The 18,708-nt window shown below is 36.0% G+C and overlaps 2 protein-coding genes across 2 annotated transcripts; one reads left to right on the forward strand and one right to left on the reverse strand.

Annotated features, from left to right (window-relative positions):
* Positions 1-13,426: 13,426 nt before the first annotated feature.
* On the forward strand, positions 13,427-15,666 carry LOC133806796 (uncharacterized). Its single transcript, XM_062244885.1, has 3 exons — positions 13,427-13,973; positions 14,514-14,778; positions 15,003-15,666. Exons 1-3 carry the CDS (start codon positions 13,427-13,429, stop codon positions 15,664-15,666), a joined length of 1,476 nt encoding a protein of 491 aa, XP_062100869.1.
* A 732-nt stretch (positions 15,667-16,398) lies between these two features.
* Positions 16,399-18,674, reverse strand: LOC133806797 (uncharacterized). Its single transcript, XM_062244886.1, has 5 exons — positions 18,636-18,674; positions 17,648-18,544; positions 17,019-17,553; positions 16,710-16,954; positions 16,399-16,629 (listed from the first exon to the last, which is right to left on the reverse strand). Exons 1-5 carry the CDS (start codon positions 18,672-18,674, stop codon positions 16,399-16,401), a joined length of 1,947 nt encoding a protein of 648 aa, XP_062100870.1.
* Between the last annotated feature and the right edge of the window lie 34 nt (positions 18,675-18,708).

The raw sequence follows: 18,708 nt of genomic DNA on the forward strand, positions 1-18,708 counted from the left end.
TGACGAGTTCTCACCGTCAACATTCTCCATCCTTGAAAACTGTCTCAGACCTAATATTCCAAGATCTCATGAGTTGAGTACATCTTGTAAATCAGAAATTATCCCACCATTACTCTATGTACACACACACGTCTTGATGTGTAGAGAAACATCTTGGAAGATCTTGGTCTGAATACTCAAAAAGATTGCTTTGGATTTGATGTTCATTGGAGGTACTAAAAGATAGCAAGGATTCTTGATTGTTCTACAACTGGTAAATCCTACTCATTTTTTTCTTTCTTTGTGATTAATGTTTTGCATATTAATGGATCCGATTATTTTTAAAAAAATTGAAATCTCTAGGCCCACGACCCTGTGTTTTCTGCTGCACATATGGTAAACTAGTTTCCAACAGTTTAAGCATTTACACTCAAGAAAACATAAGGATACTAAAGAGCTCACCTGAGTAGCAAACTTCAAGAGAACCTCGCTTAGATCATTGTTTTTTTAAATCCAAGATGTCCTTCCACTCAACCTCAGAAAGCTCTTTCGCCTTGAAAACAAATGTGTCTCTATGTTGGCTAGCCAGTGAATGTACCCATGAGGAAGCACTCATCACTTGGTTTGCTGATTTGATAGAATAATTAGGGTCGTTCATTGATTGAGACAGAAAATGACTGATCCCAAGCTCTCTCATAGGAGTAGGATCAGGGGGAGAAATGGGTGAGAGGAAGAATCCTGGCAAGAGGCAGCAGACTAGCCCCATCAAGCCTAGAAGAGCCAGGGAGCCTTTGATCTTGTAACAAGGTCAGAATAGGAGAATTTTGGAAAGGAGAAGGCACAAAGAAACTCTTATTTAAATGAGTAGAAGGCAGAGGCCTAGAAGGTGCAACAAAAGGTGTGTTTCTATTAGAAGTCGACGATGGAATATGAATTATGCGAAACAAAGAAAAAATGCCATTATTATTGGGGACTGCCTTGGGACTAGGAGATTCAACCTCATAAGCCTTCCTATCAGGAAGCGGTAGAAGAAAAGCAGGTTGGTCGACCATAAGTAAGTCATACTTGTGAAGATTCACCTCGTTGAAGAGGACCTTGGCCCACTTGTCCATATCAGGAATCTAAGCAATGTATCTTACATAATTGAGAACTTCTTTAGTTATCTTAGGTGAATTCCCAATACTTGTAAAATGAAGAAAAAAAGGCTGAAAATATATATATGATAATGCTACCTAGAGAAAAAGAAAAATAATTACAAATGGAGTAACATAAACAGAGAAATGAGAGTACCTGACATGTGAAAATGCCTATGAAGAGTGGAGATGCTCTCGGTGAAGAAAAAGCTACGCTTCCAACTTCCGAGATTGGAGATGGACCCAACCAAAAAGTCATTCTCCTCAAAAGCCTTCACGAAATAATAATAATCAGCATTATTGGGAACTTTATTAAGGTTATACATCTAGTGTACCTCCTTGGGCGATGACGGCCGGTTATACTTCCTTCAATACATGATGTACAAGCAACACAAAGTGATCCATGCATTGGAAGCCAAGTGAATGGGACCAATGCCAATGTATTTCCATACGTCAACAAAGAAAGGATGTAGATGTTTTCCAACGCCGCTTCTTTTTACCCACCCGAGCCTTCTTTTGAACAGAACGAGGGGTATCATCATTGGAACATTCGTTGTAAGAGTAAGGAGGCCTGGGGGGGAAAGTCTCATTTATATAAGCGATCTCGAATTTTCCTGTAACGACCCAAAAATATTAACACTAATTTTGCTGAAATTAAACCATATTTTCCATTAAACCGGTTTCAAAAATCCATATAAAAAAATTTCAATGTAATGTGTGCACACACTAAAAATATTTACATTAAAAACTTAACAACATTGTAGCAACAAAAATAGTTTAAACATAATCAACATTGTCATTTCAGAAGTGCAGACTCTCCAAGGGTCGGGCCACATGTACACTTTCGCAAGCAAAGCCTGGCACTCACTACCCTAGCTTTTCTTTGCCCGTACCTACAACATGAGCAACTAGGTAAGAGAAAATACTTTGTAAATCAATCTGGCAACATAAAGTAGAACACAACAATAGAAACCAATGACCTAGTCATTTTTCGCACAAGAAATGTCTTCCCACACTTAGGGTTCTGGATATATCCGGGCCCTAATCAAACAATTCAAGGATGCCTAAGCTTCCTAGTGGCATCACAACACCTTTACCATAAACTGAAAATATAAACCCTGGAAGAATTCAGACCATACCAAAAGCATAAATAACATTCAACAATGAAATTGATCATAGAATCCAATTTGGGAGTTGCCAAAAGTATCCCCTAGGGCATTCATACTATTACGTATGGGGTTGGTGGATCTACACCGACTCATGGAGACTTCTAGGTTTACTTGGCCTACTGACATTCTGGCCAATAACCACTGTAGCTAACCAGACATTTAATGTTAAAGACAGAAACCATCTATACAATGATCGAATAGGCATGAAATGTCCGCACTATAAAACCATAAATGGATACTGTCCACATGCTCATGATATAGGAAGAAACCATCTACCAACTAATTTTAAAGTTGATACTGTCCAAGTACTCATGAGATAGGCCAATAATATCAAGGTAGATACCATCTGCACAATGAAGATAGGTGGAAACCATCTGCACTATATAATAACAAGTGGATACCGTCCACGTTTAAATTTCGTATGGAGCGTAAGCACCGCCTATTTTGTCTCTAATTGAGCCCTCTCTCTAACTAGCAAATAAGACTACTTCTAGCAAGCAATACACTAGTTAATTCATGTTGCAAACATTTAAATCACAGATTGACTTACCAGTTGTCCTTGGTTGCGCACGAACAATCCTCCCATGGACAATCCCATCTTGTTAGCCAACACTGTAGCTAACATACAGTGTACTTGAATTAATTATGGTATTTATAGTAGATAAATATACTTTGGGAATTACGATCACAATCGGATACCTACTAAGGGTATTATCATCCTCCAACTTTTTAAATCGTAGCACAACACGTAAGGTTTTCAGAAAAATTCTCACAACGGATTTAGACATTTGAAAGTCGACTTTTATGAAAATTTTCTGCTCCGTTTCCACTATCGGACCTATCTGGAAAATATAATTTTTGAAGCATTCAAGCTTTACCAATTTTACCCTTCCTTTGATAAGTTACAAAATATCTAGGTAAAACCATTTAAATTGTAAACTTTGATAAATTAAGTTAATTTTCTTTATCAAGAAATAATTATAAAGATGGTGATAAAATTTATTTTTTTGTTTTTTAAGAAAAAATTGATTTTATTTTAAAAAGATAATTTATTCTATTTTTAAAAAAAATAGGGCTTTGGACCCTTTTTAATGCCTTAAACAAAATTCATTAATAAATAAAAATATTAAATTTCTAGTATCCAAATTAATCTTTATAATTATTTAGTGAGCTAAACTTAAATCTATAATTATCAAGATTAAATTACATTTTCTATCCAAACACTTGGAAAATTTCCCATTTTTCTTAAAACTTTGTTATGTTTAGTTCTAAGTTTCCTACTTTAGAAACTTTTATTTTGAAAACCATTACTCTAAAAATTATAAAACTTTTTAGAATCAATCTTAGCTATTCCAAGAAGTCCCTTGCCAAATTTTATACAAAAATAACAATTTTTACTTGGTAAAAACTATTTTCAAAGGTCCCTCTTTAAAACTGCCCAGAGAAAATTTGATCTTTTTCTTAAACTTTGAAAAATCATAAAATATAATTGGTTCATTATTTAGGTCTGTAATTTTTTAGACACATATTAGGATATATAAAAAAATTATATACAAAAACTAGGTTATTTGGATAAGTTTTACTTAGTGAAAAGTGTTCCTAAACATGGCTGTCCAGAAGCTATATTTAACTTTAAGAATTTTTTGCCTAACTTTGAAAAATCATATATCTTAGCCCTTTTAATATTTTTCTTTGAAACTTTACCAATTGTATAACCAATATCAAAAGAGTGTTCATTCAAAAAATACATTGATTTACTTATGGAACTCGCTTTCCAAAGTCCATTGTTTGTGTAGTTTCTAGAAGCCATTTTATTCCGGATTGCACAATATTTTTGTAAAAATCATAACTTGGTCATTTCAAAACATTTTTCAATGTTTCTCTATAAACATCTAATCTTCCTAAACTACACAATGGAACTAAGAAAATCTCAAAACAAGTTTATATAATTTTCGTTTGATCCTTTGGAAGTCAAGATTTAAACATTTTCTCACATAAAATCACAAAATGCCTATGGAATATGGTGGGTTCCATCACTAAAAAATCATTCAAACATACATGTATGCATAATCAGCCAACATTTAAACATTATTACAGTACCCATAATGAATTTAAACACATCAAATTACACAACCAAGGCAGATTATACAAAAATCAAACATAAATATAGTTAAAGTGACCATATACCTTGTGTACACTACTTGGTGGGTTTTAGTTGACCTCTAGCACTTCTATCTCTTGCTACATATTTACACTCCACACAAACCAAATACTCAGTTTATATTAGCCCAAAATTGAAACTAATAGATCAAACAAACCAAACTTAACAACTTTGACAAAGCAAAAGTCTAGACTTTTACCTTTGGAGTTCTTGCCTTTGATGGCCTTTCCTAGCTTTCACAAACTTCAAATAGATTTAGGATTGTGTGTATAGAAGAGACGAGATGAGAGATTGAGAGAATTTGTGAGGATTTGTGTGAAAAATTTAAGAGCAATGAAGACTTTTCTTTGAATTTCTCTATTTATATGATGTAAAAATGAAACTTAAAATGACCAAACTGAACTTCAAGCTACCACCCCACTTAACCGCAATTAACCCTTATTTTTTTAATTAATCCCAATTTAACTAATTAAATCTATGCTTAATTATGTATTTTCTAAAAAAAGTTATCAAGTGGTAATTTTTTTCTTACCTCACCAAATTGAAATCTTAACGTATAATAATTAAATTAAATAGGTATTGCCATTTAATTTAAGTGTTCACACTCCTATATTTATAACTCATATAATTTAATTGGTTAAAATTCTATTTTTGGCTAAATGCGTATTTTTCACAAAAATGCGTTTTTAAAGATTTTTCATACAAAAATCAAATTTTTTGACCTTAATATAAAATAATCCAATACTTCTATTCCCATTAATATTTTGTCATAATTATACTTCTCCAATAATATTTTATCCGAGAATTTACTCGGTTAGGGTTTCTGTTATCCAATAAATTAGCATTGATGACGTGGCAAGTAATCCCTGGACACGTGGCTGACACCTGGAAGCGTCTGCTAGAGTATCGACCAGAAGACACAGTAGAAGCAGGGTAAGCCCGTCTTACCCGCGACCAGTCTGGTCGATGGTTCCGTGTACAAGGCAACATTTATGGGAAGATCTTTGTAATCCCGAATTTATCTCACTCAATCTCCTGAGTACCCGATTATTCAGGGGAGAATATCTGTAACAATCTTTTGTAACCCCCCTTGAGCCTATAAATAGCAAGAGATAGGTCAAGGGAGGGACTTTTGGCTTTTGAATCATTCAAAACTATAGTAATTCTCCTAGTAAACTTGTATTGTTCTTCAGAGGTTAGTGAAACTCATTGAACCCTAGTTCTTTGATCACTCTTCTGATTCTAAAATCAATATCAGTCTAAGTGGACGTAGGTCATTACCAGATCCTGGGGCCGAACCACTATAAAAATTCTTGTGCGATTTACTGTCTTTTCCATACGTTCTTCTCTATACATTCATTCACATCAATCACATTTTGACTCCGTGTCAGTTGGCCAAATCTTGGGTCAAAATCGCACATTTCCCACTTTTGTTAATAATAACAACATGAAAATTTATTTTCAAGCATATATTATTACTCAAAGTAATATTCATACATAATTCACCACCATGTTCTTAAATACTAGTTGGTGCCCGAAACGTGGGGCGTTACATTGTCGAACAATATAGCATCCCAAAGTTGAGTGATGTAGGCCTTAGAAGAGGAAAAAGGGCTTAATAACTTGTCACGAAGGAAAAAATCAAGCTTGCTCTCTAAGCCCCAAATTTTTCTTCTAAATTTTGCTAGTTGTTCTATAGTTCCTATTCTTCCAATGTCTTTCCTACTTCATTCTCAGAATTTGAAGATGAGAGCTAAGTAGGCACGACACTAGGAGGGATCCTAAAATATCCACTCAAGGCCATGACTAATAGCCTAAAAAATACACGTGTACATATGAGTATGTATGCAAGTGAGTGAAAAAATAAAGTTTGTACAAGTATGCATGAAAACAGAAATTCTACACCTACGTAAGGAAAAAGAGCTCCAAGTCTTAAGCTAGAAAACGTGGCTTTTAGACCTAGCCAAGATAATGGAGTTCAAACCCTAATACAAGAAAATAGAATTTCTCCTTTTAAGCAAGGAAGTAAAATGATGCTCGCATAATTGGGCAAGAAAAATAAACTATTCTATGTAAAGAGAGGTGAGATGGGTTAAGAGGCATACTTGAAGAGGAGAGGCGGATTTGAGGCGTGGACCCGAAGCACGGGGAGACAACACAATGGGCGGGCAACCTCAGGGGGTGACCTTGTTGGGTAGCCTTAGGGCGAGGCGGGGCGACCTAGGTGAAAAGGAGAAGCCCCACGATCAAGCCCAACATAAAAAAATATATATTTATAAAAGTGAAGAAAAAAAAAAAGAAATAGAAAAGGAAGAAAACCAACCTCAAAGTGCCTCCAATGGGGCCTGAACCTTCAACCTCTTGGAAGGGCAAGCGGCACCAATCCAATTGAAATGTTTGTGTGTGTGAAATGAGAAGAGGGAGGGGTTTATAAAAGAGAGCCCAATCACTCACAATCTAAAGGCACCAAAACAAAGGAGAATGTTATCATCCTTTTAGAGAACATGGGGATCCACGTAACTCAATAAAAGGCTCCCATTGGTTGAAAAAGCGTTGCATTACAAAGTGTAGGAATACCCACCAAAAAGGAGCCATGCCATCTTTCCTTTTGTCTTGAACAAGAGACAAATAAATGTACTACATAAAATTAAGAATGCACGTTGGTTCAAGGCATCATCTCTTTTCTCCACATTTCTCTCTCCATGATGAGGCATCACAAATACTCTACAAGGAGATTTACAACTCTCCTTCTAGACAAGGGGACAAGCGTGGAATGAGGAAAATGCCAAGAGAAGTTATACAAGAGGAAAGTAAGAAATCAGGGCCCTCCAAGCCTAAGGGGGGAGCTCAGAGCCCTCTAAGCCTAAGGGGGCGAGCTCAAAGCATTCTCGGAGCTTAGGTCCCCTCCAAGCCTTCCCAGAGCTTGGGGGAAAGCTCATTGCCCTCCAAGCCTAGGGGCGAGCTCAAAGCCCTCCAAGCCTAAGGGGGCAAGCTCAAAGCCTTCTCAGAGCTTGGGGCGAGCTCATAGCCCTCCAAGACTAATGAGATGGCTCCAAATCCAATTAACAATCTCATGAACACTTCGAACTCAAACCAAGAGCTACCCAACCATGATAAACGCCTCATACACAAATTTGAGTGTATGAGGTACGAACAAGAAAGTGGTACAATGAAGGCATGAAGGCAGCAGAGTACGGGCTTGGTGTCCACGCTAGACAAGTAGTAGTGATACAAGGGTAGTATGAAGTAGATCCACACCTGCACATCGCTGGCATGTGGCAGTTCTGTCAACCATGCTCCTGACACGACTACCATTTGCACATCAACCTCTTGTAACATTCTGTAGTACTCTTTTGTCCCCTCAGGATCATCGTGTATCCGAAGCCATAAGAGCTCCCCTATAAATAGTGAACATCTTCACAGTAGGAAGGGGGTTGGAAAATTATTATAATCATAGGCAATTAAGCAATACAAATACATTTCTTCATTTTTACTCTACAACTTTCCTTTAAGTTTTCTTCCTAAAGATCTTCTAAGTTCATCGATTTCTTACTAAATTTTGAGTTTTCCGGCCTAACTTTGTTAACGAGTTCTCACCATCAACACCATATTAGTGTTGGAGCTGCAACTCCATTGTATCCTGCAAGAAAACGTAGCTCCTACAATTTGAATATAAACATAAATGTACATTGCACAATCAACAACTAGTTCGAGCAACGACAAGCAGTTACTCACAGGTCAACAATTCTGGGCTTCTGGATCTTGTGTTGAATTGTTGTACACACCACTCTTCCTCAACCATTGTTCCAGGCAAAGAAAACTTCTTTGATTGCTACCTAGATCTAAAGGAATACAAACGAATATATATATGAGATTTTGAACGACTTATTTTGTTTTTAAATTTTTTTAACTCAAAAATAAAAATATATTTTTGTTTTATGTTTTTTTATTTTTATAAAATAAAAATGCGTTCGATAACCATTTTTGTTTTCTGTTTTTTTTAAATAAAAATAAAAATGTGTTTGGTAACTTTTATTTTTATTTTTTGTTTAAAAAAATAAAAAATAAAAAACATGTTTTTTAAATTTTTTTTTTATTTTTATTTTCTAAACTAAAAAATAAAAATATTTTTTGTGACCACTACTTATTATTTTAAAATAAAAAATAAGAAAATTATAGTAAAAAAAAATCATATTAATAATATTCAAATAATCTCAAATTTCAAAACTTAATATCTATCAACGAGATAACACAAAATCATCAAGAAAGTTTAAATAGTAAAATAAAAACATATGAACTGATAATTATCCAAACTTAAAGGTTGCGTTTGGTAAATTTTTTGTTTTTAAATTTTTTAAACTCAAAAATAAAAATATATTTTTGTTTTATGTTTTTTTATTTTTATAAAATAAAAATGTGTTTGATAACCATTTTTGTTTTCTGTTTTTTTTAAATAAAAATAAAAATGTGTTTGGTAACTTTTATTTTTATTTTTTGTTTAAAAAAATAAAAAATAAAAAACATGTTTGGTAAATTTATTTTTTTTATTTTTATTTTCTAAACTAAAAAATAAAAATATTTTTTGTGACCACTACTTATTATTTTAAAATAAAAAATAAGAAAATTATATTAAAAAAAATCATATTAATAATATTCAAATAATCTCAAATTTCAAAACTTAATATCTATCAACGAGATAACACAAAATCATCAAGAAAGTTTACATAGTAAAATAAAAACATATGAACTGATAATTATCCAAACTTAAAGTAAAGTGCTAAACAAGTCATAACAATCAACTAATGTCTTTACTCAATCTCACTATCGTCGACTAGCTCTCCATATATGGTCAGCAATTTCATCACGAACATGAGCCATTTCACGTATATGAGTTCTAGAAATACTGAACTCTACACTATCAGTCAAAGTTCCATCGTGCTTTGTAAAGTAGTGGCCTGTACTTCAGAATTTTCTTCACCTCCATCAAAATATACATCTGCTTTTGCATTTGTCCTTATAAAATTGTGAATCCCACAGCAAGCGATGACAATGTATTTTTGTATTCTTAGATCATATGAAGGCATTTGCTTTAGGATTGGAAAACGAGCCTTCAACACGCCGAAACACCGCTCAATGACTTACTGTCCATTATTGTATTTATTTTTCCTGGAAAATGTCACATTAAAATGTTTTATTCTGCTTTAACTTATGCTACTCTACAGTGAACATGATGGTATTTTACTACTGCCCACTGGCTCAACTTCTCCAATTTGGCTTATATAAGATGCTTTAGCTGAAGGTATACAACATCATCAACCTCAATTCTTTGAAAAAAGCAACTTAAAACAGTTGGATCGGTAATAGTTTGAAGCTCGTAACTATGGAAGTGGAACCAACCAAAAGCTTAACAGAACTATCTAACTCTCATAAAATAAAAGCCTGCATCAATGATAAGATATTGAACTTTGCATACAGCCATTATTGAAAATGAAGTACAAGTACCAACTTTAAAATCCTCCATTTAGAGTAGACGACTCACATAGCTACATAACATATAAAACCATAGTAAACTAAAGTAGCTACAAAATCAAATTCAATAATAAATAAAATTTATCTTGTATGCATCCACCAAAAGATAAAGTGCATGCAGCAAAAGTTTTAGAACAACTCCACATTCATAATTACAGTGGTTTCAAAACTATCATCCTAACTTAACTTACTTCATCACACAGTTATCTCAAAATAAACAACGAATATGTACTTGTCAAACTAAAATGTAAAAGTATTTCCAAAATGGGTTCTCCAATTTATCACCCAGACCACTTTTTCAAAATGGACTTATTACCATTAAATTCATAAAACTGCCCCCAGTTTCTGATCTCCACTCAAGGCCAATCCAATAGATATAAGTTCTTTCAGCAAAGTAGTTTATTCTCATAATGCTTAGACATGCAAAAAGATCTAGACTTGAACTTAATAGAGACTTGATCTAGAAAAGATCAATGATGAATTGACGACAATCAATGCTCATATATTTTATAAATCAAAGACAGAAAGTGCTTTAAGGTCTAGGGTCAGCTAAAATAAAAGCACTAAGCAGAAACTTGAAAAAAAGAAAGGACAATAAAATCTATGTATCAAATAAGATATGACCTTGACAACTATTGACACACTTTCTTTTTGGAGACAATGCAAGGAAACCAATGAAGCCAGCTACTACAATAAATATGAAAAGATCTTGTTTGGAGAGGTATTTAATTTATCAAATGTCATTCTACTCATTTGTTCTGATTAAGAGCATTAGCATAGAGAAATGGCATTCCAAGCAAAATAAGCAGAGCTAAGTTAGAGCATGAACATGCCTGTCTGGATTTTTTATCAAACAGTGACCAAAATTCAGAGCAATAGCTTCAAAATCAGTCAATTAAAATATCATCCATAAAGTAACCATGACCGGAACATCAAAATCAACTAATAAAATATGCAATTAACAATGGATAAAAGACATTTCAATTCCTTGTAATCAAACAAGCCAAGCTAGTGTATGAATATGTCTACCTGAGTTTTTATCAAACAGTGGCCAAAATTTAGAGTAATAGCTTCACAATTAACCAATCAAAAAGTAATTAACAATACAAAATAGACATTTCAATTCATTGTAATTCGACAAGAAAAGCTAATGTATGAACAAAAGTTAATATTTCAATTCATTCTCATAAAGTAAAATCTAAACCCCCATTTTCTCCAATGCTTATTAGGTGGAAACAAAAAGTTACAAAAGGTCAAAATATGAAGGAAGCCCTCTCTGAAATTTTATTAAATACACCACAAACAATTCAATACATGGTAAGGTTTCAATTTTGGCAATGAGATTCAACAATCAGAGAACCATAATAAAATGAGAAAAGATAATCATGAAACAACTGGTGAATAACCATGTATCAAATAAACAATAGACAATAATCGAATAAACAATGTTACAAACCACAAACCCTAATCCTAAAAAAAATTAGAAATATATTCATACCTTAACCGTAGAAAAGATTCAACCTAATAACCTCAATGCTTACTTCATTCCTTCATAGATCCAATAACATTTCATAATGCATATCCAACATTTTGAGAGAATCCATGATGAGAAAAGAGATTGAGAGAAAAAAAAATCATATTAGGGAGAGATGATGAAAGAGATCGGAGAAATAAAGGAAAAAGAGATAGTGACCCGAACAAAGTTTGGAGGGAACTCAGAAGCCATTGATGCTTGAGGTAAAGGTCTTGGCTCTGTGTGGCTACGGGACGAAGAAATAGGAAGAAGAAGAGAAGAAAAAATGGAAATAAGTTTTAAAAAAAATTTAAAAGCAAGAAAATCTTGTTTCCAAAAATTAATAAATTTTACTTAAAATTTTAAAATATAAAAAGTAAAATTATCTTACCGAACATGTTTTCCTCTTTTGTTTTCATTTTTTTAATTATTTAATAATAAAACTGTTTAAAAACATGTTATCATTATTTTTAATTGTGATTTATGATGACAATTATGCACATCAGATATTCATAGGGAAATTTTACCCTTTATGCATCATAATATATTTAATTTTTTTTAAATGACAACATAAAAATTCTCCCCATATTATGCCCCCTCTTATATTTTGGACACAAATACCCTCCTCCCCTCCTCACTCAAATTTAACACTTCACTCTCTCTATCTCTTTCTCTCATCCCTCATTTACAACCATTTTTTCACAGCTCGGAGGTGGAACGGATTGGAAGTTTCTTGGCGTTTTTAAGAGAAAAAATCATGGGTAAGTATCATTTCATTAATTTACTTATGAATATGAAATGCCATAGTTAGATATTAGATTTGAACTGTTCCGCAGTTGAGTTTGTATTTTTTTCTGCAACTTTTGAACTGTTCTTCGGATCGGATCTGAGATTTCCAAAATCGATAGTACATCGATGCTCCATCGATTCCCCATCGATTCCATGTCGATGCTAATGCGAACATCTAAATTAGATGATATTTTCGATGTAATATCGATGGTGTATTGATGTTGCATCGATGTCATATATGTTGATTTGGTTCAGCGTCGATATGGCATCGATATGGCATCGATGTGGCATCGATATTACATCGAAATTGAATCGCATACATAGGGCAACCATCAGCATCGATGCCACATCGATTCTACATCGATTCCATATCGATACTGAGGCAAATTTCGACGTTAGTATCGATGTAATATCGATGGTGTATCGAAATGCCATCGATGCCATGTATGACATCGATGGCATTTCGATACACCATCGATATTATATCGATACTGAGGCAAATATATAATTTCGGTGTTGGTATCGATGATGTATCGATGGTGGTATCGATGTTGAATCGATGCCATATATGTTTATTTGGTTCAGCGTCGGTAAGGCATCGATGTGGCATCGAAATGGTATCGCATCGAAATGGCAACCATCAGCATCGATGATGCATCGAAATGTCATCGATGTGGCATCGATTTTGAACTACAATACAGATTTTCATAGGCATCGATTTACCATCGATTCTTCATAGATTACACTTTATTTTTATAATTTTCTTATGTTTTTTTTTTGTAAATTTGCAGGTTCCAAAGTTAATATAATTGTTTCTTACAACGGTGTTTGGGAACAGAAAGGAGAAAAATGGAATTTCAAAGCTGGTTCGAACACTATAATACATGTACCAATTGATATTGGTTACATAGAATTATTGGAGAAGTTGTATTCAAAGTTGAAAGTGGATAGGTCATTGTTTGACTTAAAGTTGGAAGTGCCGTTTACATGCAATGATTTTAGTGTAGATCCCATTGAAATCACAAATGATGAAGGAGTTAGTGCTCTTATTCTTGAAAATTCAAAGTCCTTAAAACATCGGGTTCCTTTATGCGTTAGTTCGATTGCAAAGAACATTGCTCTTATTGATCCATCTCCTAGAGCGAGTGTTAATATGGAAAATCATAATCAATCATGCACGGCTATTCCACAAACAGCTACTGGGCCAAGTGTATGCATGGGAGGTCCTAGTCATAATGAAACTTTTTTTCCCCCAACAAATCTCCCGCATGATGATGGGTATGAGTATGAGCCTTATGTCAATGATGATCCAGTTGCCCTTTTTGGTGATGATGATGAAAGAGTTGAGGGGTGCAGTAGTTCTGATGATAACTCAGAGGATCAGTTGTCGATGCTACATGTGGTTCAAGTAGATAATTTAAATGTACGACCATTGCCAAGTCGTCAAGAAAGCCAAGGATGGAGGACTGCTGGATCAGAGAGCAGTCGTCCAACTACACAAGATGATGGAAATAGATGGAGTTCTCCAGCGTATACTGCTGAAGATATCCCATGCCCCTCTTATGTTATCCCCACGTTATCTGGGGTGAGTTGTGGAGTAATAGAAGTTGGGAAAGTTTTTGAGAACAAGTTAGAGTTGAAGACGAAGGCACACTTGTATGCAATGAAGCAGAACTTCAAGTTTGTAGGGAAGAAGTCAGGTACTGAAGTTTGGTATATCACTTGCAAGGATCCTGATTGTGGGTGGAGATTGAGGGGGAAGAGAATTCCTAAATCTGATATGTTCGAGATAACTCGTTTCACCAACAAACACACTTGCTCACTTGACCTCCGACATAAAGGCCATCGCCAAGCTGCACCTTGGGTTATTGGTCATTGCATAAAGAAAAAATATCAGACTGGATCGAATGCGTACATGGCAAACAACATAAGAGAGGACATTAAGAATGATTATGGCATTGAGTTGTCATATGGAAAAGCTTGGAGATGCCGAGAGAAGGCTCTTTCTTATGTCAGAGGGACACTGGAAGCATCCTACCAGAAGTTACCATCGTACCTGTTCATGCTTCAACAGAAAAATCTCGGGACGTTGACAGATTTTGTCACTGAGGAAGATCGATTCAAATATTGCTTTTTCTCACTCGGAGTTAGTAGAAGAGGGTTTCGTACATGTCGTCCTGTGTTATGTGTGGACGGTACCTTTTTAAAGACAAAATACGGTGGGCAGATGTTATGTGCAGTCGCACTGGATGCAAATAACCATCTATATCCAGTTGCATTTGGTATTGTGGATAGTGAGAATCATGATTCTTGGAAGTATTTCATGTCAAAGCTAAAAGAAGCGATTGGGGAATTCGAGGACCTGGCGTTTGTATCTGACAGGCATGCAAGTATTACACATGCCTTGGAAACTATTTTCCCCGATGCCTATCACGGTGCTTGCTACCACCACATTAGTATGAATGTGGTTGCTAAATTCAAGACTGATCATTGTCATGTGTTGATGTATAATGTGGCATATGCTTTTAGGAAATTCGAGTTCCACGCAAACTTCGAAAAAATCAAATCAAAAGACCCAGCCATTGCTCAATACCTAGAAGGAATGGGTTTTGATAAGTGGTCTCGTGCTTACTTTCCTGGAAATAGGTATGTCATTGTCAATTGTATTTTAATTTTTGAAATCTTCTAAATGTATGTTACTATTAAATTTTAGTTTTCCTGGATACTAGGTATAATATAATGACAAGCAATTACGCTGAAAGTTTCAACAATAAGACCCGGGACGCTAGGAGCTTTCCGATAACTACATTCGTCGAATTTATTCGCTTCACACTACAGTCCTGGTTCTGTAATAGGAGAGAAACTAGCGAGAAGACAACTACCACTCTTGCACCGACCTATGAGAAAAATTTGGTGGATATGGCTGAGAAAGCTCGATTCTTGATTCCTTATGCAATAGGGAGGCATGAGTTCCATGTGTTAGATGGTGAGCTGAATGGTGAAGTCGACCTCCTGAATAAGGCATGCACATGCGGCGTGTTTCAGATTATTGGTATCCCATGTGCTCATGCACTATCTGGATCCCTTAAGCGAGGGGTGAACTTTTATTCGTTGTGTTTAGATTACTATAAAATTGAGACATGGAGGTCCTCTTACACAGAATCTATATATCCTACTGGTGACGAGGAAGAGTGGAATGTTCCACATGACATTATGACAATAACAGTGAGAACACCTGCGCAGAAAAACCCGGTTGGTCGTCCAAAGAAGAAACAAGGTAGGCCTAAGACGAAACGCCATCCTTCCAATGGAGATAAATTGGTTGTTCCACGCAAGTGCAGCACTTGTGGAGGTCTAGGCCATAATAGGGCAACTTGTAAAGTTCGTGTTTGAAATTTATGGCATCAATGTTAAACTTTTTATTTGGGTACTAATGGTCTTTGTTACTCTTTTTATTTGTGTATTGATGGACTTTGTTACTCTTTTTATTTGTGTATTAATGGACTTTTTTACTCTTTATATTTGTGTATTAATGGACTTTGTTAATTGAAACGACATTTTTTATATACAATACTAAGGAGAAATATACTATTGTGTGTCATCGAAATCAAAATAAATGTTCTAACATCAAGGGTACACATTCTCATAAAAAATGTCGATGCATAATTTATCCCTGAAGTACTGAATGTTGTCCTCGATGGCATATGATAAGGGAATGTCTCCAAGAATGAACTCCAAGTGTTTGATGGCGAATACACCGCAATCTCCGCTGAAACCAAGAAATCTTTATTGTGAGTGTATTGAAAATTAAAGGAGAACATTATTGAAAATCTGAATTTAGTACGTCTACCTGGTTCTAGACTGTGGGACAATATCAGTGGACATGCGCCGCCAATCAAAGTTTGGAACGGTGATCTTCGGTCTAGCTATTTTTAACTTGGGGTGTCCTTTAAACATACCAGAAGCGTTGAGTAAAGATGGAAGCATCCTAGTCCAAGGCTCCATCAACTCAGACAACTTATTATGGCTAAAGTTAGAATGATATGAGTCAAATACAGTGATCATCCAATCAGCGAAATTTATTTCGCAAAGGACCCAGTGCCGATTTTCCATGCACCAGTGGAATTAGACCTCGTTGCAATCACCCCAAGACTTCTTGTACTTTTTGGCATCTCCTTTCAGGAAATCAAGAATGTCCGAGTCCCATTGGTAAGTCCTGCCATTTTTCTTGAATTCCTCGTATCTGGCAGGAATATATTGTGCAAATGATGAATCAAGTATGGTGGCTTTCACGGGGTACGTCTTCGGCAACTCAAAAAGACGTCTCCGTATAAGATAATTCGCAGCGTCGAGATGCTGCAAATAAATAGAGTAACGTTAAGGAAGAGTGGATTGTTAAAATGAGATAAATGTTCTAACAAACATAAGAGACTTACAGTTTCTGCCAACCATTCTTTTGCCACCTTCAACTTCAAGAACCAAACAGGAGTCCCATCACAACATTCCAACTTCCTCGGTCTGCTGTTATCAATCTCACCGAGTACCCATCGGTTAAAAGTTGTCAACATATCTTGATCCAACACCTTTAAAGGAAGGATCGTAACTGGGTCCTTGAACTTTGGTTTCTTGGCTGCTGGAGTATAGTCCTCGTACCTTACTGGTCTCTGTCTAGTACGCTTACCTGTAAAGGAGCAATTAGTATCTAATCTTTTTAAAACAAAAAAAAACTCATGGATTAGTCGTACCTAAGACCGTCTGCACTGGCTGAGAAGGTGTGGCATCTCCAACAGAAGGCTCGTAACATGAGGGGAGAATGTCGTACTCTACATCATCTGTTGGAGTGGGTGCATGAGTATGTGCAGGAGTAGGTGCAGGAGTAGGTATACTACCTAGTGTTGCCAGCTTCTCTAATATGACTTCTTGATTTTTAAGGACGATACCTAGAGTGGCCTTAACATCGTCCACTGCACCTGATAGTCTGGCTATCTCACCCAACACCTCCTCATAAGCCCCAGGAGCAGGAGCAGAAGTAGGTTCTGTACTAGTATCTGGACCAGACTCTGTCGGGGCATCCTCCACAAATATGCCAGCCTCAACGGCTATCTCAGCCACCGCAACAGCCTCTGCCTCAGGATCGTAAGGTCTTCCATCCTCTGGTGCAAGCTGGATCATATTCTGCAGCATCGCATACCTAGGAGCATCCCCCTCTGTCCTCTGATATACGGCATCAAAGAAGTCTCGCTCATTTGGTCGAGGCCTTAGGATAGAAATGCATGACAACTGTAATGGAAACACAACAATCAAATTAGAAATGACATAAGTTGATTAGTATAATTCAAAATTTCTTGAATTATTTAAATGTTTTATAACTTACATGTCTCCTCGCAAGTACATCCTTCAAATGAAAATGCTTCGGCTGGCCTATGCTCTCCCACTGTAGCATCCTAGGGAACTTGAATCCACAGGGCTTGGCGTGTTCCTTCTGTAAATCAAGAATCGTCTCGTACGCCCAATATTGCAAGGCTGGTGGATACCCCTTGCAAGTGTACTTTGCCTCCACCTTAAAACCCTTAGAAGACTCCGCCTCAATGATCTTCTTCGCCTTCTTACCTGGTATTGTACCACCAATCGCTTTCATATCTCTATTGAATTGTTTCACAGTTGTATCGAATGAAAGGGATCCCCATGGATACTTCTCAAAATAATCTAAATCCTCGACCATCGACAATGAATCTCGCCAAATAGCATTGTCGTTCTCAGCGCCCAATAGTATCCCCTCCACAAAGTAAACCAAACCGAGCTTGTACAAATCATCAGGTACATCGCACATACTAAAAGCTCGTTCCAAGATACTGAACCGAATGTCTTTTTCGGGTTCTACACTGAAATATGTATCAACTAGGCGGGAGGAAGTAATGTGAGGTTCAATGTCAACGGCAAGTGGTGGACAGGAGCAGCTCAGGCCGGTGATAATGGCGAACTCGTGCACCCCAAACTTACATAAGTTTGGGCCCATCAAGAAGTGCACCTCATCGCCACGCGGAGACTTGACCTTCCGCAAAAGTAGTGTGTGAACCAATGCCCCAGAGAACGAAAAGGGAGGGGCTGTGAAGAATGGCCCAAAAACAGACTCATTCACCCTCCCCAACAATCCATGCTCCTCAAATCTTTTCTTCAATTTTGTTAACCTCCCGGAACCCCTATAGGTCATACGACCGACATAATGATCCTCCATAGGGATCTCAAGTGGTGGGATACGTTTGGGTGGCATCTACAAAATATCCACACAAAAAAAAAAGAATTAGTTGAATTTATAAAAAATACTCAATCTTTTGTTCAGCATCGAAATGGGCTTGATGTACCATCAAAATAGCATCGATGGAGCATGGAATCGATGCCATATATGTTCAGCATCAATATGGCATCGATGTGGCA

The sequence above is a fragment of the Humulus lupulus genome, chromosome X (genome assembly GCF_963169125.1).
Source record: "Humulus lupulus chromosome X, drHumLupu1.1, whole genome shotgun sequence".
Lineage (NCBI taxonomy): Eukaryota > Viridiplantae > Streptophyta > Magnoliopsida > Rosales > Cannabaceae > Humulus > Humulus lupulus.